Source organism: Vidua chalybeata, chromosome 2, assembly GCF_026979565.1.
Source record: "Vidua chalybeata isolate OUT-0048 chromosome 2, bVidCha1 merged haplotype, whole genome shotgun sequence".
NCBI classification, from domain to species: Eukaryota; Metazoa; Chordata; class Aves; order Passeriformes; family Viduidae; genus Vidua; species Vidua chalybeata.
In genome coordinates this window covers 10,889,324-10,907,268 of record NC_071531.1, presented here as the reverse complement: position 1 = coordinate 10,907,268, position 17,945 = coordinate 10,889,324, and the positions used below count along the sequence as shown (strand labels likewise).

Below are 17,945 nucleotides of genomic sequence, written 5' to 3'. Positions count from 1 at the left end.
GGGTCAAGGATCTCCGTGCTCATTACCAGCACTGGGAGCTGGACAGAGCTCTCTGGGTACCCTACTTTGTGCTTTGGGTCAGAAGCCAACCCCACAGGGGGCTGGGGGAGCATCTCCCTCTTTTCTCTCCTCTGCAGCAAAGATGACAGTGGGGGGAGAACTGTCCCCACACCTGCTGAGCCCCAGGGTTCAAACCAGTAAGGGCAATGTCTGTGTTCCTTTACTAAAAGTATCCAGGAATTTAGTCAGCAGAGGAAACAGGCACACAGGATGGTCGTTAACTTCTTTCCTTTCCTTCCTTCTTCTGAGTTTTTTTCTTTTTTAATTGATTTTTTTTTTGCAGGCTCTGTCATATAATGTGCTCTTTCATTTAATTATTGCAAACTAGCTGTGTAATTGCTAGTTGCTGTCCAAAACCAGGACAGTAAGTCATGTAATTCTTAATTTTATTGGAAAGATAAAAGGTAATTACCTTCATTGGAAGTTCAGGTTTTTTGGTTATTTTTTCTAAGCCAGCCCTAGTCAGACAAAACCAATGAGAAATATAAGGTGGCCATTCTGTTATCATTGCAGGAAATACTTTCATTTTTTTTTCTTTTGGATAGGCAAGGAAAAGAACACAGGACATGAATCTCTCTGATACTGTTACAGAGCTGAAATGATACTAAACAAATGCACTGCCTCAGTAGATTTTTTTGTGGTTTTTTTTTAAGGGGGTTTCTATAAACAATTATTTTTATAAAGCACACTTTAGTTTACAATCTTTCATTATAACTGTTATAAATTTTTTTTAAACAACCCGAAATGCGTTCCATATAAAGAAATGGCAAGTTATTTAGCTATCAAGATTTTACATGTAGTTCTCTTATAATTTTTGTACAATTGCATAGACGTGTAAAACCTGCCATTGTTAACAAAACAGTAACAGACTTAGGAAACTACTGAAATCTACAGTATAGTACCACTACCCTTCACAAAAATATAGATTTGTTTTCTTGTAAACTCTTACAGTCTAATCCTCTTTGTAGTATGAATATTATAAAAACCATGCGGAACGCCTGAAGTTGTAAAACACATCTTGCTATTCTAACACCTTGTCGTCGGTCATCACGGTCACCAAGGTTTCCATCGCTCTTCCCAGGTCATCTGCCATGTGGAAAAGGCTCCCTACATTGTGGCCTGAAAAAGAAAGTCAAAGAGGAAATTAAACAAAGAGGACATGGTAGCATGTGGATAGGAAAACATCACAGATCCGTCGTTCTCAGTGTGCCGCTCGCTGCCATCCCCAGAGGAGACTTCCAGAAGTCTCCTGGATGAGTCCAACAGGTTGTCATTAGCAAAAGCTGCCAGGTTTGCACAGCATTTAACAGCAACACTGGCTTGAATAGCTATGGCAAACCAGCCTGCAAATAAGTCATCTCCCCCCCGGTGATGGAGCTTCATCATTATCAATGTTCACCAAAAGCAACAGTTAAGTCCACTGACATCACAGAAGAGTTTCTGACTGATGCTGCAAAGTGTTTGAACATCCAATGTTCTATCAAGGAAAAAAAGAGAAACAAACAAATCAGCAGTAATTAACTAAATCTGTAAAGCCAAGAGGTCTCAGCAGAATACCTGCAAAGATAGATATAATGAGGACCAAACAAAGCCACTCATTTCATTCAATCATTTTTAAAATATCCTTTCCTTTTTGGAGAGCAGTCCAGCACAAAGAAAGATGCCACAATTACCAGCTTACTACTATGCAGGTGTTCACTTGTGCATTTCCCTTCACTCATAACCATTCCGAAGTCCTAAGATGGTATAACCACAACCTCCCAAACAGAAGTGATGAATAAACACACAGTACCATTCTGGAAATGAAACTTGCTACTTCTCACACTCATGTCACCAGTGCAGCAAATGGTAATGGGTGGTAAGAAAGGGCTTCATCACAATTAAAGACCAAATAAACTCAAGGATGGGGAGACTGAATTGCCAAAAACTGCCATTTTAGCCCCTGGCATGCCTTGTCTGCTCTCCCACTGCTGTTCAGGAAAGCGTCTCTCTCCTGCAAGTCCTGTGTGAGATTTCAGACCTGTATGACTGTCTCAAATGCCCTCTGGCACCTCAGACAGAGACATCATGGTTTAAACAGCTGCACCTTACCTGAAGTCTCCCTCCTGAAAAAATATGACTGAAGAGGGAACATGACCGAGATCTAGCCACCGTACAAAATAAGCATCCAAACCAAGGACTGAGTGTTCAAGATTTTCTTGCAAGGACAAGAAGGAATGAGCAGACAGAAGGTCTTAAAACAAGCAGAAGGAAATTATACTCCACACAGCACATAACTGTATTACTGAACTCATCGCCACAGGCTGATGTTGAGGCCAAACACATAAATGAGTTAAAAGAGGAGTTAGAAAATAATCGCTGAAGAAAGATTTATTTAGAAGCAAAAAAGTGCATGTGATCTCCAACTCAAGAAGTCTCCACGCTGCAGAGTGCCAGCAACTGAACATTTATAAGTGAAGTATTACTCAATAAAATTTCATGTCACCCTGGCCTGAGGGGGTTTGATTTACTCTCTGGGAACACTTGTGATAGAATATTTATCTGGAAAAACACACAAAGTGCAATGCCATCTGCCCACAACTGTGGTTCTCAGAAATGCTTTGCATTAGTCTGGATGCTGAGTCCTCACCATGGTCCTTGAGGAAGGAACACCTAAATAAGGGAAGGACACGACCAGGACATCCAGGATACACCTTTCATTCAGTCCCTACCTGTAACATGCTGGAGCCTGACTGACCATTGTGCACCTACACTGTGGCTTCCCTTGCTGACACAACTGGAGCAGGAATGAACCTTCCCTGTGGGGAAAATCAGACTCACCATCCTCCTCCCAGTGTTTGTATATTGTGGTAGTCATGCACTGTAGACATTCCTACAGTAAGTAAGAACCTGGAGTGATCTCAGTTCAGCAGCTTTTATGGAATAGAAAAAAAAATTACCTTAGAACTATTCAGAGAACCATAGAATGGTTTGGGTTGGAAGGATCTTAGGAACCATCTAGTTCTAACCTCCCTGCCCTGTGCAGGAATGCCACTCACAAGACCTGACTGCTCGGGACCCCATCCAACCTGGCCTCAAACACTTCCAGGGGTGGGGCATCCACAACTCTGGGCAACCTGTGCCAGTGTCTCACCACCCCCAGTTAAGAATTGCTTTCTAACATCTGGTCTACCTGCTCTTTTCCAGTTTAAAACCACTGCCTGTTCTCCTATCACTATCTGCCCACATGGAAGTCCCTCTCCCTCCCTTTTATAAACCCCCTTACGGTACTGAAATGTCTCTCCAAAGCCTCTTCTCCATGCTGAGCAACCTCAGGAGCTTTTTTCTTCTGGGGAACTACTACCACTCTCTACATTCAAATACTAGGTTTTTTAAGATTGTTGGAGTTCTTTTTTTAATTTAGCATTGATGATACAAAACTAAGCTGAATCTAAACAAGAACTATTCAAGAAGCTGCCCATTAGACAGTAAGCTGTGCTGTGACTCAGCTTGCCAGACAGGAATACAAAAAAATACTTGGTTCTGGTATCTGGTGACAGTTTGCTAACTGCACTAATGTGCAAAGAAACAGATGCATCAATCAGCAGTTTCATCCATACATCATAAATGTATAGCCATCCTATTCATCTGAAGCAAAACCTTGTAATTTCCTCATCAGCATGACAAGTAACTGCGTATGAAAGATTCCTGCCAAGTTTTGGTCAAAACATAGTTTATTTTAAAGTAAATGTATCCTACCACATTTATTTTAGTTGTAATGGATAATCTCTGTCACTGGCATCACACAGACTGAGATCAATCCAGCAACTTATACCATCAGAAGTGAAAATCTGACAAAGCCATATGAAATGAAGAACATATGGGAGATGCTGGTGCAAACCAGCTGAGCTGCTGAGCTGCTCTACTCACCTGAAACTCTGACTGAACTCCATGATTTTATGGGAACACTCCCCTCCGGTAAAACCAGAGCAATGCTGTGACTGGGTAGTCAGCTGTGAGAGGCTGCCTGTGGGGTGATGGGCTCACATTCAGATCTGCTGTGATCTGTTATTTCTAGAAAACTCCAGGGCTCTTCAGGATTTCAATATTGCTCATTCGCAGGAAGACTGATCACCCTTTTGTAGGCTTAGAACAACCCAGACTGCTAAACTGTATCCTTAGAAATTAATACTATTTTGTTCTGTTAAAAAAGAGCTAGGTCTAGAAAGAGTAACTTCAACCAAAACCACACACACAAAACCTTTCAGACACATGCCACAGTAGGTATAAACTGTTACATTGTTCAGGCAATTAGAAGTCCTTATGGATCCATGAATCCCTAGGTACTTTTTAATATTTAAAAATTACAGAAATGTCCGATAGCACTTTTTTTCTTTGCCTGTTAATTGATATAATATTTTTGAAATAACCATGCTTTGAATCTGATTTCCCTCCTCAAAAGCTGCCCAGATGGATGCTGCAGTGATTAAGGAGATACAGCTCCCTCTCCCTTACAACATCCACACTCCCCCTCCAGCTCAGGTCTTAATTTCCTCTGCTAAAACTGAACACTTGTGTCTTCTCCAGAGCCATCAGAGGTTAGAGCTCAGAATATGACCACAAAGCACTGCTGACTGCAGTTTGTGCTGACAGCTGGACTGTAAATGCAGCAGCAGCAGGGGGACCACGGTCTCCAGGACAGCCCTGGGATGGCAGGACAGGCCAGAGGAGCAGGTGGTGGCTGTGCTTCAGCCACACAACTGGCAGACCCTCAGCTGGGTGTCACTGCACTGCCAGCAGGATTTTTGCTTCTCCTGGACATGGGAATAATAGCCAGGTCAATTGAGACTGCAAAGAGCTGAGAACAAAGGACATGATGATTTCCTGGTACTGTATGTGCAATGAGTGCACCCCCTTCTGTCACGTCTGTACCTAAATTAGTGTTTAAGTTCACTGCTTCCACAGGGCTCTGCTGCTGCCACTGAATGCTGCTCACATGCCCTCTCTAGTACTGAAAATGTACTACTGAAATGTAGGACATTGACATTTTTAATTAAGAAGCAAATGAGAGAAATACTGTCTTAAAAGCACTTAGAAAAATAAAAATCTGAACTTTCCATTATTATTCATATTTCTAAAGTAATGCTATCAAAGAAGGCATTAATTTCATTCTTCTTTTTTTTTAACATTAAAACTGAGAAAGTCTTAGCCATGCTTGAGGCATTGAAAGGTTGAAAAATGCTGCTATGTAAGAAAAAAACTAGTAGACACTTTGAAATGCAGCAATAAAGCTCAAAATGGACATGGACAGTCTAAAATCCACAGCTGCCATTTGCTTGGGAAGCAGAAGACACCTATTTCTGCAGACACTAACTACCTCACTTCTGGTCACTTCTGAATGTGTTTCACATCTGCTGAATTTGCTTCAGAGACTCTAATGGAATCAAGGCCCACGGGTGTGGGCACAGTAACAGAATACCGATTTTATACTACAGCTTGTCAGAAAAATAAATGTGGAAGATTCAGACTTGAAAGAGTGGACGGAAAGTAAATTGAGAAATCCCAACACAATACAGGGCCTTTTCTAGCAGAAGAGATTTCTACCCCTTTCCTGACAAAAGAAAAATCCTTCCTGTTGGTGACTTGGTTTTTGATACCCTTATTCATATTGAGTAATGCCACAAAATCCATGGGATTACACACAAAGACAAAACCAAATGTGAGTAATGGAATCAAAACCTGGCCAGGTGGGTTTTAAACCACGGGATCTGCCTTTGCACGTACAGACTCACACCTAAAGCAGAAGCTGTTCTATACCATAGCTCATATCCTTCATAAGCAGGTGGACAATTGCATTTTATATTCAGCTCTCCAAGTTACTGAGGTCCCTCTGGAACCATTAGTGAGCACAAACTCAGCCAGAGAGTACAGAGCAGTTCACTGAAGTCAATTTTTTAGGGTTAAACTGCTGGAATCAGATCAGGTAGAACATGCCAATTTTAATTTTTTTTTTCTTGTTAATTACTTGTATCAAGTATGCCCTCTGCAGAAGAAGCTTTTTTTGAGTAATAAGCATGAATATGAATGAGGATAGTGGAAATCAATGACCTGTTTTTGCTAAATGGGAGAACAGCTCTCAGAGTGTATGAGCTGAGAACAAGCAGGGCTCAATGTGAAGTATTTTCCATTACATTTCTGGATTTGTACAGTCTGCTGATGCCATCTCAAGCACCCTTTTTTGGTCCATATGAGAGGACTTGCCATTCGAGGACAGACTTAATCTGCACCAAAGGTCTTATACCTTGAAGCAGCTGAAACTGCCTCAGCACCTACAGCCAAAGCAGAGAACCTCTGTATATCAAGGCACCACATCAGGACAAATCCTGGCTTTCCCAGGGCACCCTGTCAGAGACCGGGGGTTCACAGCAGCTCTGTTAAGAGAGTTTCCATGAGCCCCTCCCTCTGTACCAGCAGAGGTTTGCAAACCAAGTTACCCTTCAATTCCTGCCTCATACACACCAAATGTCTTCTATGCAGAAAAGGTCATTTCACAGCTACTGCAACTGCACTCAGGCAGTCTCTGAATATTTTATCTTTAATAATAATTTTCACTAGAAATTCATCTTTCAAACGCTGTATCTGGTTGGGAGGTGAAGAGCAGCTTCACAGAGGAAAAATCAAGGCTCTCTGGAAATGCTTTCAAAGGAGCTGTGACAACACAGTGCAAAACGCTTTCCTCCATTAATGAGCAGCGACACACAAATTCCAAAACCTATTTTGCATCAAACCAACCATGTCCAAAGTGCACAGTGAAAACCACAGCCCATTTGCATTGCTGAATGCAACACTGTGAAGCTGGTGAATGTTAGTAGCATTCTTCTTTCTGCAATAGTACATCAGGAAATTAAAAAACCTGACTCTCTTATACCTCTCAACTCTCATATTTCTAAAGAAATATAAAAAAACTATTTAATCTGGAGATGATGGTTGGTATACTGGTACATATATATAAATATAGCTGTGAGTTTGTAAGCAGAATAGCAAGAGAGCCCAGTCTCCCTGTTGTGCTTACACACAAGAGCAACAGAACATAAGTCAATGACAGCAGCATATTTACTGACAACATTTATCATTCAGAGGCTTAATTTCAATGTATTATTTTCTCCTCCCCATTCCTGATTTTCCACCTCTAGAGCAGGTAAGAAAATGCAGACCCCTGAGCTGACATTGTCTCCACTGAAAGTTGAGAGGTACACCACTGTTACAGCACACATGGGGAATGCACTCAGCAAAACCAAACAAAATCCAAAGCAAAATAAAACCACCCCCACCCTTCACCAAACCCAAGCAACCCCGTGCTGTGTCACACACATGCTGGGCACAGAAAGCAAGCTGTGACAAACAGAAGCCATGGCAGTGAGCCTGCGTCTCACTAACCTCTCTCACTGGCTTTCCAGGGGCATTTCTTCCTTTAGGAACAGAGAGAGGAAGTGGAATAATTATCAGAAAGAAAGGGAAAAAAAAAAACCACACATGAACATGTATTTTATACTGTAAAAGACACTTCAATTTCCATTTATCAATTTAACATTTAAAAATGCATTTCTGCTTAAACAGAGACCAAAAGTGCACTGAAATTCACTGATGATTCTGAGCTGATTTATTCAACAACAGTTCTGTAACCTGTGGCTTGGTTTAACCTCTCAAAAACACTTGAGAAAACTACTTACACCAACTTACACACCTGTCAGTTGAGAATAAGGACTGCAGACAAGATCTGAACTCACTTTCTGAGCATCCTAATTACCAAATTTGAGTACTTACCAAATTTGAACTACTTCTAGTACTTCAGTCTAAGTGGTAAAAACATTTTCCCCCCATGTCAAATTAATTTACCCAGACACTTTACATTGTATTGTGGCCTACATACACTGAGGTATGCATTGATATACATGCCTATGTGTACACACTTATTTTACACCTACAGAAGTACACTGGAATGCAACATGCTCACATTCAGGATAAATATATTGCAAAATATGTTTGCAACATGCTGACCTGCAAACATGGTAAAACCGAGGGGGCATAGAAAAAATGTTCAAGTAAAAAAAGGAAAAAAGAGAAAGTATCTTATCATGTTTAGGTATTACCAAAATGGAGTCAATAATGAGTTTAGCTGCAAAGATGCTCCTAACAAGCTTTCACAGAAGCCATACTTTGATCATGCTGATTCTTCTCAAACACTTCTCATAGCATATTTGTTTTCAGAAAAGGGAAGCCAGGTGTTACTCAACAGCAGAAACACCCCTTTGTCCACCTTTCCACCAGACAGCCAGTAACAGTCTCGCTGTCTCCAGAAGCAGTGTCCCACTGTCACTGTCACACTGCTGGCAGCTCTGCCATGCCACGCTTGCAGTCCTAGTGAGAAAGTCACTGCAGCAGATGATGCAGGATGATCTTTGCCCCAGAGCTGCTGTAAATGATGCAATTTTAAACGATGTGTGGGACATTGGGGAGAGAGACAGACACATATGGGAGTACACACCAGTCAGCATAATGGTAACCTAATTGCTGTTGGGTTTTGCTCTTTGGCAGACTGCAGGAGAAGAGAGGCAATAAACAGCTTTATGGGTATTTTACAAGCTGCAGAACAAGGGCCAACAGCAGAGCAAGACAGAGCAGAGGCAGTACAGGAGAGAAGGAGAGGGCAGAGGAAGGAATGGCATCACTGACCAGCATGGGTCTGACAAACTCCAGGCAATGGGAAGGGCTGGGGCAGCCTCTGAAGGCCTGGACAGCAGAGGTTACCATTTACAGAACAGAGGAACTTTTAGTCCCTTCCTGCCCCTCTCCCTCTCCCCAGTAGCACACTTCCTATTAAAAATGATAGCAATAGGTTCAATAAGAACATGCTCTGCACATGGGTTTTTATTCTGCTCCTCAGTGAAATCTCAACTCCAGTGATGTCCGTGCCACACGTGCTGGTGCAGAGAGGTGTCACTTCAGTTCTAAGGACTCCACCTCACAGGCCTGCCTAACCTTCTGGGACTTACATGTGTGTCTGCACAGCCTGAGACCTCTGGCACTTTTATCAGGAATCACGAATTCCCTAAAAAATGATTTCCAAAAGGGGAGATGAGAATGTCTCACCAATATCAATCATGTAACAGAAAATCCTTGGAAAGGAAGATACAAAATCTATTGCACACTTTGGTCATTTTCTCAGGAAGAGCCCCAGGGTTTAGGTCAGCTTAAGGACTCCAGAAACTGCAGCATAGTACAGCTTGGTTTGAAGGAGTCCCGGGGCAGGAATGGGACCCAGCAAGAGATTAGCTTGGGTCCACAGTTTAGCTTGGGTCAAGAAGAGAAAAGGAACTGCCTACAAGCAAAATACTGGAGTTCTTAAAAAACCCCTTCCTGTCTGCACAAGCACCTACAACTGAAGCTACACAGTGTTTAATTTAAATCTACATGAGACAGACTGGATTCTGCTTGAAAATGAATGCATTTAAAGGTAACTGGGGTAGCTCAGCACCACAAAAAACAGCTGGTGAGGACAGTCTGTGGTGAGTAATCAGCCCTAGAATTTGTTAAATGCAGCAAAGATCCACACTACTACAGCAACAGCTAATTTCTTCTGGAGGAAGATTAAAAAGGGTTTAATGGATTTTACGTTATTTTCTTCTTTGCATATGAATGAGTGCCTGTTTCTAAGTTTTAAGGCAAGGAGTATGGTTTGGCATAAATTGCAGAGGAAGAAGATTGTCTATATTGCCACAGTTCTGTGTGTTCTGCAAGGCATCCAAATACTGATACGCAATCTGTGGGTGCCTAATTATCTATTATTTCTGCACAAATCAACATTTCCTGCCCTTACAAAATAGAAGAGTTTTTCTTTTTTTTTTTTTTTTTTTTGGAAAGCTACATGGCATTGCATCACAGGCAAAGGTACACAGCAAGTGACCACATCAAACCTGAAAGCAGAGGCACCACCAAAACTTCATGCAGGAGTCTCTGCAGATCCAGGTGAAAACAGAGAACACAAAGAAAGCAACTACTGCACTGCCCCTGCCACTGAGCTCAGGAAAGGGACAGGCTGCACAAAAGGGAGATCTAGGTCTGCAAAGAGCCTTTTTTTCAAAAAAAAAAAAAAAAAAAAAAAAAAAAAGATCTGTTGAAGTTTTATTAAATTCATTACCGTATTCTCAGTTTACACCAGAACTGGGCATTGTAAGACAGGGAAGACCTAGTCCACCCCACCACTGTCCCATCTGCAGAGAAGCTCAGCCAGATCAGTTCTGTTGAGCAAAAGGGGAGCAGTAAGGGATCTTAGTCACCTGGGCTCACTGTGGTGGGATGCAGGACCACAGGTAACACAATCCAGGAGAGGCCAGGGTATTTCAAATGAAGAGTATTTCCAGAATACTCCACAGTACAGTAACTCCAGGGTACTCTTTCACTGACTCAGTAAAGTGTGAAAAGAAAAGTCTGCATCATGAGACATTTTGCTGTCAGAATAAGAGAAACTGCATTATTTGCAGTGCTGAAAGTTGTTAGTTCCACTTAGGGACATTAGTCCCATTCATGATAGAGCCTGGCTGATGGACAAGTGAGAGGAGAAAATGTGACTGGTGTGTTTTAATGTGACTGAGATAAAAATAAAATCCTAAAAAAGGGTGCTATTTTTAGTGCCATTCATTTATTGCTGTGGGATCTTGTCATTTTACTGCACCACACCACAACTGTGTTAAGCAATACCATGCAAAATTGTGAGGACCAGTCTCTGTCCAAATGTTCTCACATTATGTCATGGCCTCTTAGCTCTTTTAAGCCATGATGGTCTGATTTCTAACCAGTTTTGGCTCCCACTTCTTTACTAACTCCCAGCAGGGGGCCCAGCCTTGCAAATCTGTGAAGCTCTCTCATCAGCTTCAGTTAATTCAAGAACTTCTGCCCCTAAATACCTCTCTGAGCTTCCTTCACAGAATGCATTTGCCATGAAACCATAACTACAAAACTCAGCCTGGTCCACCATGAGAGCCACCTGAAGCAGTGCAACTTGTTCATCCTCAGTGCTGCAGGATAGATGAATTTGGCTTTGAAAATCCTGCCAATCTTATTCTCTAACTGTGAACCAATTCCCTGGAGATTTAGTAGTTTGGGCACAAACACGGCGTGAAAATGTTTTCCTCTGTGGCCCATTATTGAGCAGGGTCAAATAAACCACTGAGGTGGCATTTAATGGTAGATTTCCACTAAATGTCAGACCTCTGGCTTTGACATCTGTTTTGAGTTAGCACAGCATCTGTTTGAAGCAGCTGCAGCAGTTGTGAATTTGCTGGGAGCAGCAAAGTAAAAGAGGAGTGGATGGGAAACCTTTTAGATTAAAAGGAAAGAAAAATTCCTTAAGGACAGCAATCATCAGGTATTCAGCAGAATTTCTCTCTCCAGAAATGAAACAGCTTTTGGCACAAACAGCCAGCTGGGCAAGGAGGAGGAAAGTCCTGTTCTCCTTAGGAAATGCCAAGGACTGCCAAAAGGTTAAACTGAAGAAACAAACAAATGAAAAGCCCTATAAAAGGTATAAGGTAAATAGGTTGTTTCATATGAGGTCTGCTTGTACAGGTCCATGATACAATCTGTTTTGCACTTGTTTCTCTAAAATACATTCAAAATGATGTCATGAAGCCTTGATGCCCTTTTAAAAACAACTCTGTGCAACAAAAGCTTGAAAAAGATAATCTTAAGAAATCTCCAGGTGAGTGACAATTACTCTTGCTTTTTATTGCTTTGTTTCAGAATTCCAAAATAAGAGCCACTATTCACTTTAGTAAACTATTTCCCAATCTGAGCAAGTCTTACTCTTCAGGTGCTTTGGACAATATTTAGGCTGAATATGTCTGTGATGTTCAACTACACGTATGTGCACCCGAGCATAGAAATTCAGTCCTTTTCTCTCTTCACTGCTTGCTCAGCTCTGAACTTTTCTGACAATCAAAGCCTTCAAAATTCTGTTCGCTTTTGTCATATTGTTCTGAACTCCTCCAAGTTGTTGTTATTCTAATGGCAATAGGACACCCAGAATTATGTCCCTGATTCAAAAGGCCTGCCACTCCCTATGCTGTGACATGCTGATATTTAGCTTGAAATTTAACACACTTATTTTTATAGGCCACAAAGAAAACATTTTTTCATAAAATCATTAAGGTTGGAAAGAACTTTTAAGACCATTGAGTTGAACTGTTAACCCAGCACTGCTGAGCCCCCACCAAACCAAGTCCTCAGGTACTACATCTACATGTCTTTTAAATACATCCATGGCTGTTGATTCAGCACTTCCCTGGGCAGCTTGTTCCAATGCTTGACAACCCTTTTCCTGAAGAAATTCTCCCTAATATCCAATTCAAACCTCTCCTGGCACAACTTAAGGCCGTTTCACCATGTCCTACTTGGGAGACACCTGGGAAAACAGATCAATCTTCACCTTGTAGGCACCTGTAGAGTGATAAGGTCTTCCCTGAGACTCCTTTTCTCCAGGGTAAACAACCCCAGCTCCCTCAGCTCCTCTATCACAACCTATTTCTGAATGGCAGACTGAGACAACTGCATTTCTGGTATCTAACAATTTTTTTTATTTTACTTAATAAGAATCAATATAAGCAAAAGTATTTTTTATAGACATGTGCTATTGCTTGTTAGGGCTTCTTCTGTTTCTGAACATCTATGTGAGATAGGTATTCACACCTGTAACCTGAGATTCAATCCAACTTGTACTGGAAAGAAATAAAATTTCACTTGCACTACGCCTGAGTCCTTAACGTTATGCCATCTTCTCAGGCTGCTTTGCCAAACTGCTTTCACTCTTCTGCAACTGCACTTTGATCTTTTGTTAAAGATTAGAGATCTGAGATACAGATTACACCTCTCAACAGCAAAAAGGTTCCTGATTCAGGAGTTTGCTGAGACCAATCAACTCTGCTTCCTTTTCTTCTTCCTGCAGTCTTGAAAATTTTAAATCAGAGATGCCTGATGCCTGTGGAATCTGACTGACCACAGCATCTTTCATGTCATACTGAAAGTCTACATGAAGCTGCAGCACATCAGATGTCAGATGTAACCTTTGTGTATGCAGGTATCAGTTGAATATAACTGAATTATTAAATTGGGAATAGAAGAAAACTACAGTAACAGAAGTTTACATGAGCTCTCAGCAGCCTCTATCAGCTAATGAATGGAAATCCACTTGTACTGGCTTTAGGACAAACTGTTTCTTACAGAGAGCCTGACCATTCCTATACCTCAGCCAAAAGGAATTACACTAACCTGGCATTCATGCAAATACATCAAAAGATACATGCAGAACAGAGAAACATAATTGAAGTCCTAATCTCTTTAGCCAAAACCTGGTACAATTCCGAAGAAACTGAACAAGTTTCTCTCCCAGCTGCACTAATCTTTTTGTGTAGCCCAAGGGAAGGGAAGAGGCAGATTCTGGCTCAGCCTGGTAGTGCCTTGGCCAAGACCTAAAAGCAAAGTCCTGAGGGAAGCCTGGCTCTGCTGGGCTGTGCCTGTTCCTGCTGCTGCACCAGGAGCTCCTCTCGTGGCTTGGCTGAGGGGGGCTCACATCAAAGGCTGTGTCCCCTCCTTGCTCACAGCCCTCCATCCAGCTAGAGAGTATTTTTGTTCTCCATGGCTGCTAGTCACACAGGGAAGTACATAAGCTGCAATACCTATTGTGGATGCTTGTGATCATCTACTATGTTTTCAAGACAGTTACTGAATGAAGAAACAAAATAAGGGAACACATTCTTTCTCTCCAGCTAAATGACCACATTTTGCATCCTGAGAATGAAAATCTGAATCTACAGCTTCATTTACAAAATTAAAATATTATCTAATCTTATCAATTTCAGTTCTTTTTCCTACTAGATTTTATATTCTCTCCATTTGTTTCATGAAGCTTTGTATTTTTCACTAATAAGAAAAAGAAACATTTTTTATTTTCAGTGACCAGTAGGTGATGTCTAGAGACTGACCTCTACCAATTTATTCTAGACAGGAAATGAAGCACTCTATTTCAAATATCTCATTAAATTTTGTTTTATATATTGCTCCTATTTCACTGAAAACTAAGTTTTGTTTTTAAAAAGAAACACTTACAGGGTCATCACCTATGAATACAAATTAGACATCACATTTGGTGAGTATTTTCACACATGGGATACCTACATCTAGACACATGTGACTATGCAACAACATATTTACACTAATGATGGTCACTAATAAGAAAACACTGTTGTAACCTTGTGTACACAGCAACTTTAAAAATAAGTCCATTTTAATCTACATAGCAATATTAGGAAGACTTTTCATCTGTTGTCTCTCATAGCAATCATCTAGGCAAAATGAGGGCTGGACATAAGATTTTTTACATAATGTTGAGGTGGAGGTGACTGCACCTTGTCAATTTATTGTATTAGACTTTATTCAATGATATCTTTCTAATGATTCCATCTTTTGATCTATAGCATGAGATCTTACACAGTTTATATTGACTTTTGTCCCACTGCTGACAGATGGTTTCCGGTGAGAGCTGAACTTGCTTTGAAAGCAAAGGATGGAGAAAACCTGACTCCACTGAAAGTTTAGTACAATGGTTATGCATTTATCTCCTAAAGAAGAACCCCTGGGTGATTTGTGACTCTTGTGCAAGGGCCCTGCAGGAAGTCTATGCCCCTTGAAATCCACTTATCAGGCTGGCAATACCAGGGCTTTTGTAGTAAGCACGACATCTACAACAGGCTTTCTCTTGCCAAGTGGCTGAGCCTCTTTTCACAGCTACAGCCAACATCCCAAACTTCCCATCTCCTGCTTGGAATCTCAGCCATTTTTCTTGGCAGCAGAGTATTTTCTTCTGGGCTCAGAAAAGAGCTTAAATGAAAAAAGGTTGGACAAATAAATTCTGGTAATACAAATGCCTATATTTAGCAAACAACAGGAATGAGAGAAATGGAAACACTGGAAGAAAGGCTGTGGCTGTATGAACAAGTGCAGCCTATGCTGCACAAACAAGCACCTCACTTGTTTTCCCTCCATGCCTCTGGATCTGAGGGCTCCATGGTTGAGAACTTAGACTTAGAACTCTAATATTACCTCAAACCACAGTCTTGGAGAAGGATACAGACAGAAGGAAAATGTGCTAAGACATGTATTAAAAATAAATCATCAAGGGGATCAACTAAAAAGAAGGAAAGCTGTGAAAAAAGGAACATGGCAAGAGGGAAGCAAAAAAAATACTTGGGGAAGAAAGAGTCTCACAAAGACATTGTTTCATCCACATATCTAGGGCTACCTGTGGAGGCAGCTTAAGGTAAGGAGGAACAGGCTGCTCCTCCACTCTTAGCAAGACAGGTTTCCTTAAAGCTATTGTTGAAATGAAAACAAAGAGCAGCAAAAAGCCTGATACCAAAACACAACCCCCTGAAAACATCAAGGAACAGAAAACACTTTTATGTTCTTCCCTCTCATCTGCCACAGGCAGCAGTGCTCACCTCTGGAGCTGGGGAAAGAGTTGTTGAGCTGCTCCATCACTTCCTCCAAACCTGTGCTTGTGTCCTGGGGAGGGCTGAGCAGCTCATCCTCACCTGCAAAGCAAATCCACACCACTGGATGAGAGCCTGTGCTAACAGTTTGTATTGCCAAGTCCTCCTCAAAGCTAAGGCTGTTCACTCAGACACATTTTCTGCTCAGTGTACAATAAAAATTTCAAAGGTGAATTTTGTTGACTGTTACTGTTCTCTCTCTTTATAAGGATCTAAGGGAAACTAAATGAGGAATTTGAGACAATTAACACTATTTTAATTCATGAAAAGGGATTTAAGAAATCGACTCTGGTAAAAGAAGTAGGGTAAAATGTCTGCTAGGAACATCTAGTTCCATAAATGACACTTGTCGTTTCAGCTTCTCTTATTCTATTAATGGAAAAAGAAATTGCTGTTGTGAGTGCTGCTGTTGAGCAGCTTTCTGATAGTGCTGGGTTCATGTTGGCACTGCTTTGCCTAGCTGTGCAAATCAGTAGAAACCCAGATTCTCATCTGCATCAGTATTAATATTTCTGACAGTTTAATTGCCTCAGATTGGCGCTCCAAGAACACTCAATTGTACTGTAAAAGGGTTTAGCAGCAGTTTAATAAAGCGAAATGCATTTCTCCCACTGAATAATTTCTATAACCTGATTATAGGGCAGCAGCTTAATGGGAAATTCAATACATTTTATTTTTACTGGATTTTTTTTGCTCATGGTTTCATATAACTGAAATTCATATGTTGTTTTTAATGCAGATCCTGGCCTCCTATATAAATAAAGCATCTGGGAAAAAAAAAAAAACAAACCTAAAGTATATACTTTGAGTGAGATTCTCCTTTTTTACTAAATGTCTTTTATCTCTATTGAAACATAAAAGCTATTTTGCCTGCTGTAATAACTGAGTTACATACTTCTTTTGAAAATGACTTAATGACCCTTTATTTTAACATGTTGTGCCCTATTTGAGTAGGAAACTGTCTGATTTTCTGTTAACATTTACATTCTTTGAACGACAAGGTGCTCCATGCTAGTGAAAAACCTAGAAAAGGGATATGAAAGGAGCATTTCAGGGCTGCCTATATTTAAGCTGGGAGTTTAACAAGAATTATTTCTGACCAAGAGTGATTTCTCCCACTCCAGCACAAGAAGTGAGATAGAGTGTCTGCAAGAAGCACTTAATTCATATAAATGATGCTCTTTGTATCAGCTTCTTTTATTCCACTAATGGTCTAAAAATAGTTGCTGAGGCTGCTTGCAGTTTGTTCAGCTTTTGAGTGGTGCTGGACTCACAAATCAACTCACACCATGAGTTACTTTCACATCAAGCATTGCACTGACAGAGGTGTCTTAGAAAAAGCAATGTCCTTGCAGCCTTTGCTGAATGTCAAGGTGAAAACTCAGAGCGAGATCTCACTGATTCTACTCAGGCTGAGGATTTTATCAGCCTGAAGAAAGACTCCTGACCCTAAAGATCTCAATAAAAGGGCCGTGGTTCTGCTGTCCTGGCCAAGAACTGAAGACAGGTACCAATTTCCAAATGTCCTCATAAGTGCTGATATAAGCTGCACTACCGACCCTCAAAAATGTTGTGTTTTTTATTTAAGATGCATTATTTTAAATTTTTTCCTTATTTGGATGATATTTTCTGAGCATTTTCTTGTAAAGGACAAAATAAGACATCAGCCAAACAACTTGACAGAAGTAAAGATACCTTCAGAGCTCAGTCTCCTCTCTTTACCCAGAAGAGCCTTCCCCATTTGTATTTCTACAAAAGGTTTAGAGAGCTTATTGAATCTCAAATATTCTGTTGGTACCTGAACAAATTTAAAGTTCAGAACAGCCTCTTGCCTCATACACTTCAGAGAACCTCCCCTGCTGCTACCCTGCTGTGGCAGAAAGGCCAAGGATAAGGACTTTCCCACTGGGACTCCATGAGGAGAAAAGCAGAACCTTTCCACTTGCCCAGGTGTACTTCAAGTTGACAAGTTCTGTTTGTAAATAAGGGCTTGAGTGGGTCACTGCTTTTAACAAAACACTGCTGGTGGAACAACTTCTACAGCAATCTCTCCTCAGCAAAGCAGAAAGACAAAAGTGCAGTGGGTTTTCAAATGAAAAAAACAACTAAGGTGTAACTTTAAAGAGAAAAACATACAAAAGCTACCACTACCTTGCCTCATTGCCTGAGACACCTGGAGATCCTCAGTATTTCCTCAAAAATTATGGCTCCCTCATTCCTGGGCACATGGCTGCTGCATGGCAGCATTATTGATGCCACCACTCTGGTTCCCTTCATAATTCAAGAGTATTTTAAGCTGAGCTT

The 17,945-nt window shown here is 41.0% G+C and overlaps 1 protein-coding gene across 8 annotated transcripts in view; it reads right to left on the bottom strand.

Annotated features, from left to right (window-relative positions):
* Positions 1-413: 413 nt before the first annotated feature.
* Positions 414-17,945, bottom strand: part of DMD (dystrophin) — a 567,421-nt gene continuing 549,889 nt past the window's right edge. For 6 of the 8 annotated variants that reach the window (XM_053931535.1, XM_053931545.1, XM_053931553.1 and 3 more), the window contains 2 exons: positions 15,591-15,683; positions 414-1,179 (listed from right to left, as the gene is read on the bottom strand). In XM_053931535.1, the coding sequence (XP_053787510.1) occupies positions 1,082-1,179; positions 15,591-15,683 (191 nt within the window). In that variant the 3' untranslated portion in view covers positions 414-1,081. Of the gene's footprint in view, positions 1,180-7,476; positions 7,509-15,590; positions 15,684-17,945 lie in introns of all 8 variants that reach the window. The other 2 variants (XM_053931582.1, XM_053931590.1) reach the window with 1 other exon arrangement.